The sequence below is a fragment of the Typopeltis vanoorti genome, chromosome 14 (assembly GCF_054136105.1).
Source record: "Typopeltis vanoorti isolate ZY-2024b chromosome 14, IOZ_Tvanoo_1.0, whole genome shotgun sequence".
Classification (NCBI taxonomy): Eukaryota; Metazoa; Arthropoda; class Arachnida; order Uropygi; family Thelyphonidae; genus Typopeltis; species Typopeltis vanoorti.
Window position 1 is genome coordinate 83,022,357 of NC_143562.1, and position 24,196 is coordinate 83,046,552.

Below are 24,196 nucleotides of genomic sequence, written 5' to 3' on the forward strand. Positions count from 1 at the left end.
CCACCTGAATCATGGAAGAGAATAACTTGTATCATGATGATTCGTGCCCGCCATCAAAATAAGGATATTACGACTGCTGCCCAATGCTCCCTGAATACAGTAAAAACAATCAGGCATGAACTAGAGACTTGCAATGGTGACTACGAGGATGTAGCAAGAAGAAAGATCCCTAGCAGACGATCTGATTGCGTTCGTACAGCAGAATTCCTCGCAAATCTGCAGGAACAGGTGTTGAAGAACCCTGGCATTGGAATTCGGGCTTTGTTCGTGGAGTTGCTAACTGTAGTCAAGCCCTGGATAACAAGGGTAGCCAATGGTAGGCCGTATGTATGGCAGCAGGATTCGGCCCCTTGCCACACCTCTGGGAAAAGTCAAAAATGGTTGTCTGAAAATTTCTACGACTTCACCAGTCCAAATGTTTGGCCTCCAAACTCCCCAGACCTTAACCCCATGGATTATTTTGTATGGGGCGCAGTTGAAAAAGACACCAATCGCACTTCCAGTAATACAAAAGCCCAGTTAATGGATAAAATTAAAACAGTTTTTGCGGCCCTTCCCGGGGAGACTGTAGCATCAGCTTGTTCGAGGTTCCGAAGCAGAATTGAAGCTGTGATCGATGCTAATGGTGGTTATTTTGAGTAAATCTTGTTGATAGTATTGTAATTAACTCTGCCTGTAATGTTTTTTTGTCAATTCATTAAATTTAATAGATACAAAGAAGATTTTCTTTTTCCTTACGAAACTGTCAAATTTATCCCGAACACCCTGTATATATATTATTCTAAAAGTAGTTATTTCAACATAGTCTTCGTTTCTTTAAGGTAAAAGTTGACAATGCTATTAAGTGACAAAATTATCAGATATGAAATATACCTGTATATATATATATATATATATGAAGAAAATTATGACAGAAATTGGAGCAAAATTGCAGCTTACATTTAAAAAAAAAAGGGTTTTTTTTCTTAGCAATCTTAAAAGAAAATGATTAGAAGGATACTGTGCTAATATTTATGTTATTTGAAATTAAGATATGTAATATATTTAGTTGTGCTTATAAATGATTTTGGGAATATTGGCTTTTCAAGCTTATATCTGTTGACTACTACTAAAAACTTTAAAACTTCAAAGAAACAACTTTTGTTTCAACTAATTTTAATACCATTCAATAAAAGAAAATATATTCAGAAAATGTAAATTTCATAATTACTTTATTAATTCAACTTTTCTTTCATTAAACTCTTAATGCAAAATGACTTAATATCAAATGAAAATAAGTTTTCACTGCTTGTTTAAAAAGGGGAGGGAAAATTTTGAAGTTCTATTTTATAATGCTATGTACATTAACCATATTAAAAATACAATTGACTAAGTTCTTTTTAAACAAAACAAAAAAAAATGGAATGATCACAGCGAAATCTAATAATATCTGCATTTTATTGAAAAATTTATGTTATTCTTCAACATCATTTCAGAATCAGTTCTGATAAATTTTATGAAACATGTTAAACATTAAAATCAGGTTAGAGTGTTCAGACATTTAGATTATAAAATGTTTAGAAATTTCATACTGACTACAACAATTTGGATGAATTATTCTAAATAAATGAATTTTTCCCAAACATATCTGAAATTATGCACTTTCCATTTTCAAGCCTTTGGAAGAGAAAAATACGGAAGCTTTAATTAATTATTTTCTAATAAACTGAAAACATTACTAGGTGAGATAATTATACATCTGCGGAGAATTTACATGATACTGAAAACCCCTAAACATTTCTTTACATCGGATTAACACAGCAAATTATCACATTAAACTCCTGCTATCATATCAGAAAATTAATCAACTGGCATCAACAATACTTCTGTCAATTATATCCACTTGCTAAATCTTACAGCATATTTCTTGGTACATAAGCAAATGAATATTTTATCATGAAATATATAATATATATATATGTATATATAATTTTTCCCCTTTTTACTGAAATAAAAGAAAAATGGTACTTAAAAGGCAGATGGGGATTACATAAGCAGAAATTTACAGCAGTATACATAACATTTCTTTCCATAGTATTTCTATGAAATGATACATATGAAACAGTTTCAGTGGCACAATTCATACAATACATATTAATGAAATGTATACACAAATCTATGAAAGTCTGGAATTACCGGTAATCAATACCAAAGATTTTTTTTTATCAGTTTTAATTATATAAACAAATTTAAAAACTATATGGAGTAACTGGTGCTGCATCCCATAGTAACCTATTTAGCCATGGGATATAGAGGAAAAGAAAGCACTATATATTTTTTTTAATTGCTAGTAGTTGCAAAATATGTAGTGATCACATTAACCAGCACCAAATGTTCCCCTAAAAATAAAATTTAAAAAAAAAATAAATAAATAAAAAAAGAAAGAAAAAAAAAAAAAAAAGAAAAAAAAGAAAAGCTGAGTCCAGGATTATGTGCAAATTCAAAGTTTTCAAGTCGTGTCCTTTTTAATCTGTACACATATTACCTACTAGTTTCTCACTTCACAAATGAAGCAAAAACACCCCACATGGCTTCATTGGCATTAGGTTTCATACTCTCTGCTTCCATATCTAAATCTAATAGCTCCCTTACTCGTTTCATGGCTACTTCATAGTCATCATCAGATAGTGGTGCAAAAGCATTTTCTAAAACATCAGAAGCATGGGCAAGGATTATTAATGCAAGTAGTCTTTTGTCCATTCTATGGGGATCATTGACCCATTTACCCAAAACTGCATCTTGAACTCTTTTCACAAGCTTACTTTTAGCAGAGGAGTCAGTAAGTGGATGGGTTGTCATATCAAACAGTAAGAAGTTCTGTTTTTCAGTAGTCAAAACTCCTTTTTCAACAAGGTTTTTTGCTAGTCTTTCTCTCACATTTCTCAACTGATAACGAAGCTTTAATGGATTCCAGGTTTCTCCTGGAATAAATAAGAGGCTAATGAAAAACTTAATATCAGAAAAATATAAGTATTCAATTATTAGTAGAACTTTAAAATTCAAAAAGGCTTTTTGGATTACATGTGATAGCTTCTGGTTTACTACAGATATATATATATATATATATATAACAATCTAATACCAGCTACTTATTTACAATTTCAGATATACTATGAGTTATTTTGAAAGTGAATAATTGAGACGCATTGCTTTTTTTTTTATTGAAGATAAAATTACACACATTTTAATCCTTAAAAACTAGCTAGTTAGAGAAAACATTTAATCTAAATGCTTACAATAAATTCTGAACAACAACAAAAAAATCAAATGCATAATGGTGGAGCATCATATATAAAATATGTTCTTCAGATCTGTGATGTTTTTCTTTATCAATAATTACATGATACAAGAGTTTTTCTTTTGAGCCTCTGTTACAGAGCAAGTCTAATTTAAAACCCATACTGTTGATTATTAAACATTAAAAAAATACTTCAAAAAATCAGTTAAAGAAAAACTGTTTGGTACCCACATGTGTATATTAATACAAGATAAAAATTGTCAAATACAAATTTGAAAGTGTTTATTAGGACCACTAACAGGTTGGTGACACTATATGTTGTGCATGGCCAAACTAATGCCACTTTCTTACAGCATCACCTGTTGCACATGGAGCCAAACAAGATCTGGTGCACAGTAGAGTTTCTGCCTAAAATGTATACTTTTCCATATTGGAGGAAATGTTAATTACAATCTGTAGTAGAGATGACTTTCACCCTTACTACATACCTGCCTCTGCTCTGTAATCAACTTTCTGGCAACATAAACCACGGAAGACAAAACACAATAGCACATTGTCAAGCAGAATAAAATCTCTCCGTAAATAAATACCAAAAAATGCACTTCTACATCAACTGCACCAGCATACAGGCCTTAACCCAAACAAAAAATGTGCATCACCACTCAAAGGCATCTAAAATCAAATCTGGTACTTCTCACAAGAACCCTAAATAGCAGCCTCAACAATTACTTTTCCACCTCAACCAACCAAACTACACTTTATACAGTTTCTTCCATAAAAAGGATTGCACTTGCACATTTGTCAGATCTGACCTACCATGTCAGAATATCAAACCTAGAATTCCTAAATTACAATCTGCTCAGACTCGATCTTTCAATTACCCATTCATTTGCATTCATTGGCTGCCTCTATTATTCCCCAAATTCTAATAAACTGTCTGCTCTCTGATTATTTCTGAAACTTGATTTTCTATAATTAACTCAACCAGTGAGATCATTTTCATTGCCTGGTTGGCAACTCAAACTGGTTCTTCTCTGTGTTGATCAAGCTGAAAGAGATAATGAAGTATTCACTCTTAGTAGATGATCTAACCAAAACTGTCCATTTATCAACCAACACCTTGAATCTTTTCATAATCAGCTCTCCTCTTGGCAACTCACACCACAACCTTGTTTACATTTCCTTTTCTATGGAATATCTTTAACCCAGAGTACAATTACTGTTTTCCACTCTCCTGATCTGAATATTTGTAAAAAGTGAATAACCAAAATAATTCTTACAGGCATGAATGGTTCCACCCTCATATCTTTCCTCCAACTTTAACCACTCCTCAACACCTGGTTGTCCAATTAGAGTGTCAAAGCAGCCCAAGGTATATCTGAAGTGATTCAATCTGGCATATCTGAAGTGATTCAAGTTCAAAACTCTCTTTGCAGTTGGCCTACAATGTAGTGTGCAATATTTGTAAAGGCCATCAACTGATCCCAATTTAATTTTAAAAGAACCAGATATTTGCCTCCTGTCAAGCCTTCTAGTCCTTCACCACAACTATACAGATTAAATTCTCCTTCAATAGCCGTGTGTTGAGGCTTAAGTGTGTGAAGAATTCATGTTGGAGGTTTAATGGAACATTATCAGCACTGAGAAAAGATTAAAATTAATTTTAATGCTTCCAATATTTCGTCTCAGTCACAGAGACATCTTCAGGGATTACAAATAACTTTTTGTAACAACACACACAAATACAATACAATGATAAGTAAAACAAGTGAGTGAAACTAAACACCCTCTATGGACGTTTGCAGGTGGCCTAGGATGTAAAGAGGGATCACTGATAATTAATGTTTCCCAAATTTTGGGAAGTTTTATGACCATATTTATTTAAATTAAGTTGATTCCCGAGTGCAGATGCAGATTCAAAAAACAGTCTTTCTTTTTTGAAAACCACCATGCTCCACTATGGTGGAGCATGGTGGTTTTTTTCAGGAGATCCTGTGGGTTGTATCCAAAACATGGATACAAAGGTAACCCTCTAAAGGTGATTGCAAAGGTAACCCTCTCACCCCCTCTTGCCAATTTTTATATGGAAAATTTTGAAAAATGAGCCAATAAGGTGTCTAGCCCTTCCTAGACACCTTAGTAACACGCCTTCCTAATGGTAACTTTTTTTTCTCTGTATACAGAAAACCTACTCATACAGGCAGATACATTCACAAACTCTCCCACCACCACCCCTCTCAACAATATGGCATTATTAAAACTCTAACCCAGGGGTTCCCAACCCTGTGCCCGTCAACCAATTTGTGTGTGCCCGCCGCTGTCCAACCGTGTGCCGTATAGTTTGAAATAATCACGCAACAATTCATGGCATGCTATATGATGCATGCATTAATGACACATGACGAGTATTAAACGCATACAATGTAAAGTAGACATGCATTCGAAGTTGTTCATTCCAGTTTAAGAACTAGAATATCATCATATTCTCCTAATTAATTATGAAGCACTGGCCAATGAAATGCAATGCCAAAGATCACACTAACTTACATATATATATTTAAATTTTTATATAATGTGAACTTTTAAGTAATAAAACATTTGATTATAATGTAAACTTCGTATGTATTCATTTAACAAACAAATTCAAAAAATTTGCTTGAAAAAATAGATGGTGCCCATCGCCCTACCGGTATTTTAGAATGTGCTCTAGGAAACAAAAAGGTTGGGAACCCCTGCTCTAACCAACAGAGCCCACAATCTTTGTTCCAGTGAAACCGCCCTTTCAACTGAACTCAAACACATACACAACACCTTCCATTCCAATGGCTACAGTGATTACAGAATTAAAAAAATAATCAATTCCTTCCCTCCCCGACCATCTCTTCAGAAGGACTTCAGAAATGGCATCACCATACCTTACATTCGTGGCATATCAGAAAAAAACAGCCAGGTCATTAATAAAGTACAATTTCCATACAGCGTTTAAGCCCCACCGTAAAATTACTACCCTTATCCTTTCCACCAAAGATCAGTTCCCTCCTCTCTCAGTGCCTGGAGTATATAGAGTACCTTGTTCCTATAAGCTGGCTTACTTCAGACAGACAGGCAGATCAGCAACAATCCAGTTAGAAGAACACAAGTCATATATTTGGAATCACGATTATGATCAATCTGGCCTTGCAGACCATGTTTTGGATACAACCCACACGATCTCCTGGAAAAAAACCACCATGCTCCACCATAGTAAATTCAAAAAAGAAAGACACTTAGGAATCAACCTAATTTAAATAAATATGGTTGCATAAAACTTCCAGAGATTCCATAAAACTATCAGAGATCCCTCTTTACAAAAAGGGACAAAAACATTTTTGTCCCTTTTGTAATACACCCTCTAAACACACCACCTAGATAGAACTTTAGTTTCACTTGTCATTGTATTGTATTTGTGTGTGTTGTTACAAAAAGTTATCTGCAATCCCTGAAGATGTCTCTATGACTGAGACAAAATATTGGAAGTATTAAAATTAGTTTTAATCCTCTCAGTGCTGATAATATTCCACTAAACCTCCAACATGAATGTCTCATTCAATATATTCCATCTCTCACACATTAAGATGGTACTATCTCAACATCACCTACAGGTAAGGCAGATGAAGGTAAATCACCTCCTGCCATACCAAGAACAGCTGCATGATTATCTTTTGCCAGAAAGACATAATAAGAATCCTTAATACCTTAGATACTAATACACCTGCTGGTCTAGACAGTGTTCCCCACTGCCAACCATGCTCAAAATTTGTGTTCCGGAATTAACATGCTCTATACTATCTGTACCTGACAGTACAGAAGAAAACACATTCAGCCAATCCAAGGGAAATAAATCAGACATCAAATTATCATGCTAATGCTCACCTCAATTCTCTTGAAAACAACAAAGAAGGTTATCAATAGCCAAATTCTTCACTATTTGGAGGATCACCAATTAATTAGAAATCATCAATATGTATCTCACCACTCTGAGAACTCCACAGCACATCTACTAGCCAAAATTTACCCATATTTTGGATAAGTTAAAGAAAGAAAGAACTAGCGAAACTTTAGTTTTACTCGTGAAATTTCTAATATTCATGATCTTCAATAACCAATGTCTTAAACACTGATCTCCTTGTCATTTACCAGTGAATTTAAATGCTTCTACAACTTTTTTTTTTCCATAAGAAAGATCTCTTGACTTCCTCCTTACCTTTGATAAGACTCAGATTTACTACTCAAACATTTCTCCTCATGGAGTGACTTAGCATCTCCAACACAAGCATATTATCTCCACATCCTTCAAAAAAGGTTGGCGTGATTTTCGACTTTAGATTATGTAATCACTTGTACAGCACCCTAACACTATAAATCCCAAATTCATCCCACCTTAGAATGTCATTTTTGCATTTGAGATGGTGCATCCATACCTACCTAAAAATGTTTGTTGCTATCCAGAAGTATTTTCATGGGTGCTACTCCATCCAACTGGTCAACATTCAAACACAATTCAGCTTCAGAAATAAATCTGATTTCTTGTCTTCCTCTTTCATTCCATCTACACTTGTTGTGTGGAAAAACTGTTCCACTATTTTTGGACGTTATTTGCCAAAAAATTTGTCTAGTCAACAGCTGGTCCATTCCCCCTTTTGGAGCCCCACACCAATCATTTTCTCATAGATGTTATATTTCTACTTTATGCCTTTTCTATAAAACTTTTTATAGGCACTATTCTACTAATTTGGCTATTATTACTCCACTTTTCTTCAAGCCTTGTAAAAACATGAGCAAGTCAACACTCAAACAGTACGGCTTCAAACTAACCAAAAAGTCATATATGGAAATATGACTTCAGCATTACTTCAACCTTGGTGTCACTTCTGAATCCTCCTCTTTCATTTTATAACAAAAGGTTCCTGTTTCACAACCATTTATCCTCAATCATATGGCACTGTGTTGCTATAGATTTTGCAATCTCTCATGTGAAAGAATGTCAGATATGTTCAGAACTGTAGCAACCTATTCTATTCATTCACCACTCTATAAGCAAAAAAGTATAGTCTTCATGCTGCCCTTGCTAATCACATTTCTAGAGGGAACACCTTGTTTCCTCTCCCTTTGCCCTGCCATGTATCAAAAAAAAAAAAAATTGTCAACACTTATTAAACCCCTTTTATTAGCATATGCTTCTGTCATAATCTCCTCATTTCTATCTATTAACTACCTTTTGAATCTATTCTCATAAGGAGCAATCCACAGCATCATCATCACTAGCTTGGTCACTTGCCTCTGGATTCACTCTACCACTTCCTGATCTCCCAACAAATACAGGTGATAGATATAGTCCAAGTGTAGATTTTATCACAAGTGACTTCTTATTGCCAAGATGTTAAAGTACATGTAAAAATAGGATATGTGCATTACAAAATAGGATATATGTATTACAAAAGAGACAAAAACATTTTTGTCCCTTTTGTAATAACTCTAAACAAATTCTCTGTCTACAATCATCCCCAAATCTCCAGCCTCATTAATTTTCTGCATACAGCTCCATCAATGTAGTACACAGTTTGTTTTCAACTTCTTCTTTTCAAGAATTAGACATTTGCCTGTTTTGGTTTCACTGGTCTTTCCATCTTGCAGCTGGTCTTAATCTCTCTCTATCTTTTCAAATGAAAATGCATACATTATACTTTTCTAGATTAATCTTATGAACCTGGGCTCTCTACCTTCAACAGCAACAATTTTTGATGTTCAAAGTTTTTCCACTTGGTTATACTATAAATTAAAGATGCCAAGAAATTATATTCTTGGTTTCATCCTTCATCCAAGTGTAAGCAAGCAAAGTTTGCGCATGAAGTCACTTCATGACTGCACTATTTGTATAGAGAATAATGACTTCACATCAATTGCCTTAGTATCCCATAATGCAATGCACATCTTTATGGGCATGTATAATGTTATGCATTATGGCCAATGGCATAGCTAGAGCTTTTGCTGCCTGGGGGGGAGGGGTCCCTGAGTTTGCCACCCCTCTCAATACACACCAAAAACACTACAAAAAGTCAAAATGACGTATAGGGAAATAAATCAAAACACTATGTTTATTTTTGAAGTAAAACTTTAATTCCAATATTCTAAGATGTTATTTTTCCTGCTTTTCTGTTAGCAAAATTGATGACATTGGCGAAGTCAATTTCATAGTAATGTTGGTAATTCTTAATCAGTTTTAATTTAGAAAAACTCCTCTCAAAACTAGCAACACTTACAGCAATTGTGAGGAAAATTAGCAGCAGTATTACAATATTTGGAACTGAGTTCTCGAGACTGTATTTTAGAATAAACTGCAAAAGTTCAATAAAGGTTCAAAGTGCCGCCCAGAGTGGACTGCCTCTCTCCCTCTGCCCTCCCCTAGATATTGAGGTCTGATCAGTGGGAGTCAGACTCAGAAGTGATAGCAAAGTTGAAGTAATGCAGAAGTCATATTTCCATATACAAGTAGCCAAAACATGTCATACCTTATTATTAAAATACTCTGGATTAGAGATAGATGTTGAAAGTTTTTCCATTTGGTTATACTATAAATTAAAGATGCCAGGAAATTATATTCTTGGTTTCATTCTTTATTGAAGTGTAAGCAAAGTTTGCATGTGAAGTCACTTCATGACCGGGCTACTTGTATATAGAGGCTAATGATTTCACATCAATTGCCTTAGTATCCCATAATACAATGCACATATCCTTACGGACATATATAATGCTATGCATAATGGGATGCTACCCGACCAGTTTTGACCTTTACTGAGGTCTCTATACAAGTACCCCAGTCATGAAGTGACTTCATGTGCAAAATTTGTTTGCTCACACAAGACTGGATCTCTTTCTAGTAAAACATCAAGGGATGTTTTGTTGAATGTTGTGTGTGAAATAGCAAGATGACTTATTAATATTGCAAGAATAGATACACAAAGAAAAGAAACCAAAATATTGATTTTTATAAGTAATGATGCAATACAACTAACCAAAAGTTTTAGTGCATCATTATTCATAATGTGAAAGAGGTGGAGCAGGCCTGCACAAAAAGAGCTAATGAGTTTTGGCAAAGAACTAGAAGCCAGAACTGCTATTTGAACATATAAGTTTCTTGCTTTTGGATATGTACTGACAGTTACCTATTTTGAGCTTTAGCACTGACAGAAAAAGGGAGATGGAAATTTTGGTGAAAACCAGTTGGAATGTGCTTGATTCTTCTCTTAAACAGCTTTGGCACATTTCTTAAGCTTACATAAAGGATGCAAATTTCAAGAACAATGGGAAATGAATTTTCCCATACCTATAAGAGATATTTCTGTGTGTTCAAGTGCAATATTCAGCTCACAAAATTAGAAACAATAAATCAACCAAGGCAATGAATGACATCTTAAATATCCATTTAAGCATTCTTATAATTGCAAACAAAAAAAAGGATGAGTGCTATGTAAGTAGGGGAGGGAGAGAGAGAGCTTATGGTCTGAACTGCCTAGGAGATGAAATATATTTAGAAAGATCACTGCTAGAGTAAAGATTAACAATGACTGGTAAATGTTTCCAAGCTTGCTTGAATACCAGGCAATCCTAAAACTATTTATGTGAGATCACTGTTGACAGCAAATATCCCTAACATTTCTATCTGCTGACTTAGTATAGCAGGAAAAGGGAAGCCAGCTGTTGTGGGAACATTACAGTCTTCCAAGAACAAGAATGCACTTAGGAAAGTTGAAGAAAATCAAGAATTTTCAAGGAAGAAAATCAAAAACATTATAATGGATGGAGAAAATGAAAAAAAATTAAAAAAAGTTGCAAAGAAATCTAGAAGAATAAGGCAAAGAAATTTTTAGCCAAACACATGAAAACAAGGAGATTTAGATTGAGCTACGTTCTGACGAGGGATACTGTGAAACGTGTGTGTGCATGCAAGATAATCCCATCTACTGAAAGGTTACAGACATATAACACACATTAGCACTATAATGGTGAGTCAATGGTCAGATAATCTAGAAACTGTGTTTTGGTCAAAGATGATAAGAGTGTAATTGGAAAAGGTGAGATGAACAGTGACTGAAGCAACTGATAACTATGTTTCCATTGAGAAAAGCACATATGGTTTTGCAGAGTACAGATAAGAGTAAACATTAATGAAACTGGAACTAAAGTTCATTTGCAACATGGATCTGGAAAGTTCTGGGAATTTGTCTTTTTTTTCTAAAATGTAATTATCCTCTTTGCCTGATTTATCATCAGAACATACACATCAAGAACTATACCCAGCTCCTCTCAAACATAGCCTTAGCACTTTTCTTCCCCATATACAAATTGGATTATCTCAAAGGACAGTTAGAGAATAAAGACAGCAAGATTATTCTCTAGATGACAAGGATGGCTTCTAAGAAAGCATGGTCTAATGGCTTATCTAGAGTAGTACACACTAAACACATGCCTTTGAAAAATGGGATTTTGCTAAGGAATGCAAACACTGTTTTTATTACTGATTGATCTGCTATGTCACTAACTTAATGATGAGAGAAAATACCTTTTGCAAAACTACTTTTTGCATGTGACATATAGAGTACCTTAAAACTACACTAGATGAAGAATGGTTTCACTTTGCAAAGTAATTCCTCAGAAGGCAATAATTTTTGTTCATGTTTCTGATTCTCACTGATGTTAAATTGTGAATGAAGATATTTATAATTAATAATACTTCATCCATAATTAACATGATCTACCATATCATAAGCAGGACTTATATAAATTTATTTTGTTCGTCTCTTGCTTATAAAATGTTATTCATGTAATTCCTTTGGAGTTTTGTTAGTTAATTTTATTTATATAATTTTAGGGTATATCATAGACATGAAAAGGCTCTGTATTAAAATGTCACATTTATTTTATTTGCTTTATTCCTTTAATAATAATATGAGAAACTGTGATGTATGTAATTTTAATATATCCAGAAGATTCCTTGTGATATCATTTGATTGGTTGTTGTGAGAAATCATGCAAATTTCTCCTAGTGTGTGTGTTGGAGCGTGAACTGCTATATAGCAAGGGAAAAGCAAGTTCAAGGTGAGCTAAACCAGTGAGAACCAGTTACTGGTGGGAAAAAGGAACAAGTGGAAACGAAAACGAAAGTAAAAAGAAGAAACGAGTGGGGGAGTATAGAGAACGGTAGCTAGAGACTGAAGGGGGATTTTGACATGCCAAAAATGGAATAGAAAGGACCGGCATTTTAACTTACCTTTTTCGGAGTTGGATTTCTACCAAAACTTCCTAACACCTAGCAGTGGAAAAGTGCAGGACATAGGATAATACGTATAAGAAAAGGAAGAAATGGGTAGATAATTTAAACCAAGTGCAAAAAGGTTATATTCTCCCGAGTCTATAAATCAATCACAGAAATAGAAGATTCTTTTAAGTTTGTGTTACTACAAAGTAAAAGTCAGCAAGGACTTTAAAGATGTTGTTCGATCTCCTTATGATGTGATGAAGCTATATCCTGGTAAGATTACCTTTACTATACTTAGTGAGAAGTAACGAAAATTAATTCCGCCGAAAGTAATTTATTCCTAGTTGCTGTATTCAGTGAGTCAAAATTGAATGTGTGATGTGCTTAGACTTTTCCCTCTTCAAGTGACAAATGCTATATTATTGAATTAAGTGTTCAATGACTGAACGAGAATATTGAGAAGTGTTAGATCTGAAACAGGCTACCTCACTCTAAATGAGGTTACCCTTCCAGAGTCTAACAGTAAACATAAATTAAATAAGCATACTTATCGTTTAGCACAGTGTGACCAGGTTTTATAGGCAATAACATCTTGTAAATTAAATTTTGAACTGTTTGAATTGAAGTTAATGTATCTGTATATCAAATGTAACTGTAAGTCAACAAAAAGGGGCAATTGTAAGAGAAATTATTAGTGATATTCTACACATAAAAGAATGTAAATTATTCGGCAAGATGGGGCAAAGGTCGCCCTAATGCTACAAGAAGAGCTTAAGCGCCCGCAGGTGTTACATCTGAGAAAATATCATGATGCATGTATTCCTGGAAATAGAAAGCCCCGTATGAGGATCGGTGAGGTCACCCAGTCGGGGACCAATCAGCAGGACGATAGGAGAAATCAAACTTGGAAAGATGGCACTCTCTTGGGGAGCGAATAAAACCCGCAACACAGAGAGAATCCCCCTCCCCGTTTTGTTTGTTCCTGTATTCTCACCGTGTGCTACAAGTGTTCATCGTGATTCAGTTCTTAATTTTAAGAGCTGACCTTTGAGAAGTTCCAGCATGGCACCGCCACAGAGCACGGCAAGATCAAACATAGGTCGTCAATGAGAAGAAGCGTTGATGTAAATCCATAGCAACGCCCGACTGGAAGAGCATGTGAATCCCACGTGGCGGTAGAATCAAGATAGCCAGAATCTTCACAAAGAAGGAAGGACGGAGAGAAACCGAAACAGTGTAGATAAGTACTTTCATATGTTCTAGCCCGTTTTAGAGAAATTGACTAACACCGCGGAAAAGAGTGTATTTCAAATATGCGATAAAAGTATGAAGAATTGAAATTTAAGTGAATAACTCTATACCTTTGGACTGAATTTTAAGAACTATTAGTTTATTAGATATTTTGTCGTGATCCACTTGAGGGAAAAATGTTAATGTGCTAAATGCCTAGCTGGCCTAATGAGCTGTAAACTAAAATGTCAAATAAGTTGAAAAAATTGAATTTGTAAAGATTTAGAAATCAATGTTTATTTTAAGAATGAGAGAAAAATAAGAGTTTAACTTAGTATTAATAATTGTTTTGTTTCTGTATTATATTAAATAATGAATTCATTAAAATTGTTTGATACCTTTCATGCCTGTATTTCTGACCATGCTGACTGACCCTTCATAAAATTTCGAACCCGTAATCATATATGTGTGCGGGGATATCCCAATTAAGAAGGCTTCTGAATTATAGTAAATGATATTAGTAGCACCTGATACCCTATAACTATCCTTAGGCTTAGTTTAGCTCTACCCTTAAGGCCCAGTAAATAAATTTGCCTGAGCGAGTAAGGATAGCTTATAGTGATCAGGGAACAGGTATTTCTGGGGGCCCAAAAAATTGAGAAGTTTGAGAAAATAGATGACTTAGGGACACATGAAGTTAAAAATAGCAGATAGAAGCCAAAGTATATACAGAGTGTCCCAAAATTCACACAAGAAGTAATTTTGATAGAAAACACAGGTTTTTAATTAAAAATTGTAATTTCTTATTGATTCATAAAGTATACAGTATAGGGTTATGCATGGAATAGCATATCGGGTAAATGGCCTCCACGGCTTTGCTGGCACATACGCACTCTTTTGTCGAAATTTTCCATGACCGTTTTGCATAAATGTGGCTGAATTTCCTCCTTCAAGGCGTGGGTGGTCGTGGGCTTGTTGGCATAAACCTTAGACTTCAAAAAAACCCAAAGAAAAAAGTCCAACAGCGTTAAGTCACATGATCTGGGCGGCCAATTCTGATCACCAAAACGGAAAATTACACGACCAGGAAATGACTCATGCAGTAATTGAATTGTTTCTCGGGCTGTATGGCATGTGGCACCGTCTTGTTGAAACCACATGTCGTCCACATCCATATCTTGCAATTTAGGCACAAAATTGCAAGATTGCTGGATTATCATGTCGCGATAGCGAGCACCCTTAACTGTTATTGCCTTACCAGCTGCATTTTCGAAGAAGAAATTGGACCGATGATGCCTCCAGCCCAAAATCAGCACCAAACAGTGACACGTTGTGGATGCATTTGTTTCTCAACAATCACTCGGTGGATTTTCTGAAACCCCAAATGCGACAATTTTGTCGATTAACAAAGCCATCAAGATGAAAATGAGCCTCATCGCTGAAGATGATTTTGTTCGAAAAATAAGCATCCACTTGTTGTTGTTCCATAATCCATTCAACGAACTCTCTTTGCTGTGTGTGGTCAGTAGGCTTCAGTTCTTGAGTCAATTGAACTTTGTAAGCATAAAGATGCAAATTTTTCGTGAGAATACGCTGTAGAGAGCTTCTCGAAATGCCCAATTCAAGACCACGGTGTCGAATTGATGTTCCTGGACTCTCAGCAACACTCTCACGAACTACTTCGATGTTTTCTGTTGAATGACTTGTTGAAGGACGGCCAGAGTGTATAAGATCACTAATTGATCCAGTTTCCTTGAATTTTTAAATTAATCTTTTCACAGTTGAAGTTAAATCGCTATTCCGACCATATTTTGTACGAAAATTGTGAACTGTAGCTGCCAAACCTTCATTATTTTTAAAATATGCTCAACAATGAAAATGCGTTGTTCTTTCGTGTAGCGCTCATTTTTAATAACCTGAACTGTCAGCTGTCATGCTGTCTTTTTTTTTTTTTTCTCGTTGGCAACACTTTACCACACAAATGGCGCTAAATTTAAATCTTGCGTGAATTTTGGGACACCCTTTATAAGAAAGTAAATCACGCAAAGAATAATATAAAGGGATAAAGATAAAAGATATAACAATGAGGAAGGGTAAAAACTTAACAGAAGCCTATTTGTTGTAATTTAGGAATCTCGAACTTACAAGAACTAATTTTGATTGACTGAGCATAGAGAATTACAAATGAATGTCTGATGGTTCATGAGTTGTATTCTTTCTGAATATCTTGAACTGATTTCATATTTAAAATGTTTTGAGATGTAACCTTGGTCGGAGTGAAGTTGTGATAGAAGTTCTTTGTAACAAGAATAAGATCTGTTAATATAGTTTTTAATTATAAATTTTAAGCTCAGCTGAGTAGCATACTAGTATCTTAATGAGTGTTTCATATTTGTTTAATTGAAATGTCCCAGTTAAAACATTGTGTTATGATGTAATTATATGTCACACTGCACTAAATGTTTTTTTTTTTTTTTTTTTTTTAATCAAAGATCAATCTAGAGTTTGCCTGATTTTCTTTCACTGAACCGCTCATTAAATATTTTGAACCAAAAGCGGGAGCTCTGCTTAATAGTGAGAACTTCGGCCTAAAATCAGCTTTATAATAACCTGGTATAGTTGAAGGTTGATTTATCAAAGTTGCCCATGCAATTCAGAACATAGAGTGGCGCAGTATAATACAAATTTTCTTTATGTTCGGATGATATATTAGCCCAACTAGTTAAATATAAAGAGAGAGAACTATAAGACGATAAAACTTGATTGAGCAGAAGCTATGATCCAACAAAATGATGCAGTCGGCAGGATGTTGATTCACGAGTATTAACACGTTCGCTGCCAACTACGAGTATACTCATATGACGCTTACCGCCGGCAACGAGATTACCGTACTGACCTTGAAGCAACTGCAATTTCATGTTTGATCTCTAAAATAGAATTTCTAGATTGTCCAACTCTTAGCCACCCCATGGTACTAATGTACTAGAGATTTATAATCTTTCATGAGTGGAAATGACAAAACATATAGTCATCCCTCGACTTACGTCCAGTTTCAGTTCCATCAGGCAGGACGTAACTCGAGTCGGACATAAGTCGATACATTAAATCAACAGTTATAGGGATTAGGGACTTAACTGTAATAAGTATACTGTTATTTTAATTAGTGTTTGGGGGGAGAAACATGATGACCTTGAACTTGGTGAAGTTCACTGCTATAAGATGGATGACCTGGAGAATTATCTAGAATTAATAAAATTTAAAATTCTACATTTTCTTTCACACAATAGCTTTCCATTTCACTTGCATAACAGTTGATTAAGGCATCTGCAAACAATTTTTGAGCCCTTCACGACTTCTTATTTCTCTGATAATGAACTGAAAGTGTATGCTTCCTAATGTTTTTGATGGCTCGTGGATTCTCACTGTGCCATATTACAAATGGTTTCAGTTTATATCGCAATCGTAACACGGTCTTTAAGAGCTTTGTAACTAGGCATAGATTTTAGCTTTTCGTGGATGAATTGTCCGCTAGGGCATTTTTCCAAAACAAGGACGTCTCATCAATATAAAATATTTGCTGTAGCAAATAATTTTCGTCCGTAATAATTTTATCCAATTTTTACAAACTCCTTGGCAACCTTCTCAGCACTTGGAGATTCACATACATTTTCACATTATGCAGTGCAAAACGCTGCTTGAATCTCATGAACCAACCAGAAGCAGCGTTGAATTCGTAGTCATAATTGGGTTCTGCTTTCTCCTTCAACATGTTGAAGAGACTTAGTGCCTTAGCGCTATGGGGTATGCACTTTTGGTTCAGGTCCTCTATCCATGATGCAAGTAGCTTTTCCATATCACTGACAGGACCTTGTCGTTACTTCTTTACTAATGTCGATTTAATGGAGGAAGATCCTTTCACAGCCTCTACGATTTTATCCTTATTTTTCAAAATGGTCGTCACTCTAGAATGAAACCATCCAAATTTGCAACTTCGTTTCAAGATCAATTGCTCGCCTCTTTTTCTGTAATTCTTCACTAGGTTTTTTGATTGTGCATAGGGGCCATGCGAAATATTTAATGATAAATACACAAATAACCCATTTCTCAAATACAAAATCAACAGAGGAGCTGTTGAAGACATGTTCCGACTGCCGAGGAAGGTTGCCGCTGAAAGTGCTGTTGCCACTGTGCATGCTTTACCTTACACTCCCTTGCGTCTTGTTCGAAAGTATAGCTGAAAATGTTATTTATTCCTTTATGGGTTCACGGAAGTATCTTTGAAAGGACGTAAGTCGAGGGATGACTGTATATATAAGTAAAATTTTTTTACACTACTGGGTAACTTATCAAGTCAACAGTTTTTTTTTAACAGACTAAATGTATATTAAATTGCAATTATCAGCACCTTTGTAACCATGTTTATTTTCATAGTACTTTGCTCTCATAAACAACGTCGAATTTGGAAACATCGTCACTGCTACTGCCACAATCCATTTGGCAGGTATAACTTCAGTGTGTGTTTAGATGCGAGATTTAGTAATTTAGTATTTCTTTTAATTACTTGATATACATATTGTGTTGCTCAGTACATCATGTATACTGAAACACTGCTCTTTTAGCAATATATCTGACATTAGATATGAGAGATGGAGATGTCCTGATGAGAAAGATTACCACAGCAGAAATAGTTACCACAATAACATCTGTCCAGTGGATGATAAAAGAAAAAGAAAAGATAGGCATCATAAATCAGCTCAGTTCTAATCCAAGGATATAGAAATGCTCAAATATGGAGGTATTCAAGTTTAACAGTGGCTATACTGTACAGTTCAGAGAGAGATTTTCATTAGAAGGAATACAGTAGCATTATACCAGTCTACAAACTAAGAAATAAAACATTGCAGAAATTAAAGAGAAATTTCTCAAATGAGTATTCTAGGCAAGATTTATGTGAGTATAGTTGAAAAGAAGAAGCTGAGACAAATCTGAAAAGAGCAAATAGATATTTGGATCAAATATCGATTATCAAGATCAAATCTTTACCTTAACAAATACAAGAATGGACTCAGAGGGAAGTGGCAGACGAGTTTAATGCCAGACATCCTGAAATAAATCCACAGTTGAGTACTATACTACACGTTATTGGATTCCTTTTAGGTTATATGGCATTAAACTTAATCTACTACTTCCCCTCTGGTCCATTCCTGATGATCACTAAAAAGGATTATATACACTTTTTCTTCCAGTGTTAATGCCATTTTTCACCTGTAAAGAAAAGCATTTTTACCACTAGTTTCAGACACTCTAATAGATGAAAAAATCAGGGGAATATAACAAGAATAGTACCATACTAGCAGTATATGATGTAAGTAAAGTGACACTAAATCAAATATCAAGAATGCATCCTATATTGCTATGCAATCACCACAGTTTATGCAACATATTGGAGGTCTAAAAATGTTCCATTTTTGTTCTCTAAAGCAGGATTTCCTGATTATGTAAAAATATAAATATAATTTAAAAAACCTTAGCCGCCCACAGTACTAATCTAATGTACTACAGTTTTACAACCTTTTGTGAGTGGGAGTCAAAAAAAAAATTTTTTTTTAATTAATTGAAATGTTTTCTAAAATCATATAAAATGCAAAATATAAAGATTATTTTTGCAATCTTCTAAAATTGGTAAACCCAATTCTGATATAGAAATTAAAAAAATTATTTTTTAATTTCTATATCAGAATTGGGTTTACCAATTTTAGAAGATTGCAAAAATAATTTTGCAATCTTCAGTTATCATTCAAGTTATCATTGTTCATGGATAACTCATTCCTCTCAGATTCTTTCAAATATTTGAATCAATTTCTTTTTCTTTATATTTTTTGTTCTTAGTAGTCTCATGCTTACTTCCATTCAGACTCATATCAAACTTCATTTATATAAAATGTAAACTGAATTAATCACCTTTTGCTTTCAACAAATTAGCTAATTCTATTCAATATAATACAATAAACTTATCTCAATATTACTTTCTGAATCATTTATTTTACTTCAAAAGGTCATAGAATTAAATGAAGATGTTCTAGAAAAGAAAGTTTATTTTTTTTAATTCTATAAAGAACTGTCATATATTTTTCTTAATTATAAGTGTACAAAGAAACTGGTAAACCCAATTCTGATATAGAAATTTAAAAAATTATTTCATTGTTTAGGAATAATTCATTCCTCTCAGATTCTTTCAAATATTTGAATCAATTTCTTTTTCTTTATGTTTTTTGTTCTTAGTGGTCTCATGCTTACTTCCATTCAGACTCAAATCAAACTTCATTTATATAAAATGTAAACTGAATTAATCACCTTTTGCTTTCAACAATTAGCTAATTCTATTCAATATAATACAATAAACTTATCTCAATATTACTTTCTGCATCATTTATTTTACTTCAAAAAGTCATAGAATTAAATGAAGATGTTCCAGAAAAAAAAGTTTATTTTTTTTAATAATAATTATAAAGTTTTTAAAATTTTTTTTAATAATAATTTTTATAAAGCACTGTTATATATTTTTCTTAATTATAAGTGTACAAAGAATTCACATGTTCTCAATCTTGCACCTGAACAGAGTGCAAATCTGTTTCTGTAGATCACTTGCATGCTAAAATGATCGGTGTAAGGAGTTTCAAATTACATGAAACCGATACCTGATAAAGTATCACAGATAAATGAGCCAACCTTCTAAGTGGTAGTAACTATGGTGTCTACAGCACTGAATATGTTGATTTGTAGATTAAAAGTGAAGGATTTGCTTAAAAAAAGTCCTCAAAAACTGAAAAGAAAAACTGAGTAACTAAGTTATTTACAGTGCATATGAAATTAATCCTTATTCTCTTTATAGGAAAAACAAGCAGAGTAATTAAGGTTTTGTTTTTTAAATATTAAATCATCATAGCATATTTAGAATATTAAATTTTCAAGAAGACATTTTATTCAGCATGCATTGAGTTATGATACATTATAAGTCAGCACAAAACATATTATTATTGTATGGGCACCTCCATGGAGTCCGAAGACCATCACAGGAGATCCAAACTATCTACACAATCTATCATACCTCTCCTTGAACCCATTAACAGATAAAGTACTCAAAACTGACTCTGGCAACCCATTCTGCTCATTCACAACTCTCCAAGTAAAAAATCTAGTGGTTACACCCCTACTAATCACACCTTTATTCAACTACCAGAGATGACCCCTTGTCCTGGCCCCCCTCCAGACAAGTGCTGAAACATAAATATTATTTAGAATATTGAAAATTATACGTTCTTAAAATGAGTTAGCCAGGAAATGAGCCATAGTGAAGGAAGTAGAGATAATATTATGGGCCTGTTACTTAAAAATATAAGAAAATGCAAAGTATTATTAATGAGGGATTTTAAAATGGAAGATGCTGATTTGGAGAATGAAATGGCTTATAATACAATGGATAATCACTTTTTTTTTTGCACAATTGCACAACCATTATCTGAAGAAACATGTATGTGAACCTACTAGGAGGGAAGAGGATCTTAGATTTTATAGCATCAGAGTAATTAATATGAACCACATTTGTTATCTACAATCCATCTGCGACAGTTACCATTTGACTTTAGAAAGGGAATTAAGATTAATGGAACACTAACAAAAAAAACATAAGGGATGGAATTTCAAAAGAAATAAGTATTAAATGAGAAACACTGCTTAATGGAAGTGACACTGATGCAAAATGGGAAACATTCAGGATATCTTACATAATGTGTAACTTGATCCCTAGAAGTAAATTTCATAATAAATCAGGAGTTTGGCAAAGGAATAATACAAAACTCTTTTGATGGCTTTTTTCTCAAACATAAGAAAAAAAAACTGTGGAAAGAGCACAGATCTCATAATTTAGCAATTAAACATGTCAGATATAAGTAACAACAAGTGGTATTAACTAAACTGTTAATTAAAAGATTGTAATGTAAAATTACAACTAGATGCTATAAAAATCCAAAACACTTTTATAAGCATGTAAAAAAAAAGGTTCAACACGATGAGAGTTCATGCTGGCTGGGGCATCATCCAGTTAAACAAGGCCCGTACTGTTTTCGTCAGGGAACCAAGGCGAGCAGTGAAAAGTCACTGCTTGTTCTGGTTCCCTGACAAAAGCTCAACTTCTAGGATAAGAACAAAAAACCCAGCATCAGAAGAATTGAAGATAACAACCATCAGTATGAGAACTATTAATGGAAAGGAAATCAAGCTTGCAGAAGAACTGAAAAAATTCCACAAAATTCCATAACTGACTTCACTGAAACAAAGAAGACAAAAACAGGGGAAATTTTACTAAAAAAATAAGTACAGGATGTTATATTTGGGCAACAATGATCAAAGAAAGGAAGGAATAACAATAGCATTCAACACCAAACATCAAGATAAACTTCTTGAATGGAAGGCAGCGTCAAGTAGAGTTATGTGGGCAAACTTCAAAATTTAAGTGGATTCACTTACCTAATTATTATTAGGTAAGTGAATCCACTTACCTAATAACAATGGTAAGTATCTGCTAGATTTCTGTTCAACATATGGACTAGTCATTACTAACACCACATTCGAACATAAAAGATGTTCACGTAGAAAGAAGGCACAAGAAATAAACAAAGCTTCATTGACTATGTTATTGTTGACAATGACAGTGTAAAATTTCGTGCAATAAATTAATTTAAATAAATTTATCAAACTTGATTTTACATGGGTTTTTTTGGCCGAAATGACGTAGAAAAAATTAATGTAAGATTCCTTTTGTCCAAATGTAAATTAACTGCATTGTAAATTATATTAAATAATTCATGTTTAAAATACTGTGCTTGAAATTAGAGATAAATGATATTAACATTGTTAATAAGGTATAAGAAGAGCGTATCTGAAAAGCTTGCAACAACATGTGAACAAATTGATCGCCTAAAGCATGGACCTGCAGCATGAAAACCAAAGTGACGTCATAACACCACCAGATAATTACGGACATTTTGAAGTTTAAGAACAAAGAACAGGGACCGTATAGAAGGGGACTGAAAAGAAGAGAAGGGTTATGACGACTGCTGCCGCCACCACGGGCTATGGAGAAGAGGGAGACCTGAACCTTTTGCTACTGCTGCTGCAGATGTTTCGGTTCCCAATCGCCGAGTGGAGGAAGTGAGAAGAAGCAATGACATGGAATACGCAACTAGGGGGTTTAGCACCCATCGTCGGAGCTGTTTTCGTTGGCAATTCCTCTAAAGATGTTCTGGAAGGCTTCCAAGAAGCGACCGAAAAAGTGCATCCCATCTGGATAGCTGGCTGCGATTTCTGCAATGGGCTTGATGTCACGACAATGGATTATCCAACGGTGGAATAAAAGTAATGGAGTACAGAAATGTCCGAGTCAAAAACGTGTCCTGTATAACGGAGAGAATTCAAGATATCCCGACTGAGGTATAGTTCATGAAAAAGGACTGTAGGCTTACAGAAAAAGTTGTGAGTAACAAATGATAATGTCAATATTTTCCTTGTAACTTATATAAGCGGAAATTGTATGTAAGAGTTACAAAAGATAGGGGGTATAGTAACAAGGTAGAACTAGTATATATGAATTGCTGATGCAAGGAATAATATTTCCTGAAAGTTAGTTATGTTAAAGGAAATATTTATTCTATATCTATCGTAAAGAATGTGTGTTTGTGACTATTAAGTAAACATAAAAATGCATGTCCTTCAATGATGCAAAAATTTTGCTGCCGTTAAACATGTTAAGGGAGTTAATCATTTCACTGTGTTGTAATTTAATGTTAAGTTAAAATAAAATGTTTTGTTTAAGCAACAATTAATCTGATCATTTGCCAATGCACACTATCTTATAAAAAAATTTGTACCTGTGTGCATGATTAAGTTTAGAATAGCCACAACTTGCCAAAGAGAGATTTGTTGAGACCTTACCTTTATCCTTCCACTTTTTCTTAGACAATATTAATTTCTCTAGACTGGCGCAGTTGTCAATAAAAATAAATTTTGTCTAGAAGAAGGGTCTGAGAAAATAAGCAAGCCACAAATCGTTTAGCCAGCGATAGTTGAATAAACTGGCAGCTAAGTGAGCAGTAGGATCAAAGGGCAAGGGAAAGAAAGAAGGGGGAATAAAACTTTAAGACAGGAGGGCTTAGCGAACAAAGAACGTAAGGAGGGTTAAGGATTAATGAGAGTAGGCACAACTTTGCGAGTTGTATAAATTTTAAAATAGCGCAGTCCGACAAGGATAGAAGTTAAAATATGTAATAAACATAATAAATATAACACAATTACAATTAAAACCCCTCCTATTTTTACAACAGTATTTTTTCAGAATC

The 24,196-nt window shown here is 34.1% G+C and overlaps 1 protein-coding gene across 1 annotated transcript in view; it reads right to left on the minus strand.

Annotated features, from left to right (window-relative positions):
* Nucleotides 1-1,418: 1,418 nt before the first annotated feature.
* Nucleotides 1,419-24,196, minus strand: part of sau (Golgi phosphoprotein 3 homolog sauron) — a 92,678-nt gene continuing 69,900 nt past the window's right edge. The window contains exon 3 of the mRNA XM_090403797.1: nucleotides 1,419-2,960. Coding sequence (XP_090259923.1) covers nucleotides 2,536-2,960 — 425 coding nt within the window. The 3' untranslated portion in view covers nucleotides 1,419-2,535. The remainder of the gene's footprint in view (nucleotides 2,961-24,196) is intronic.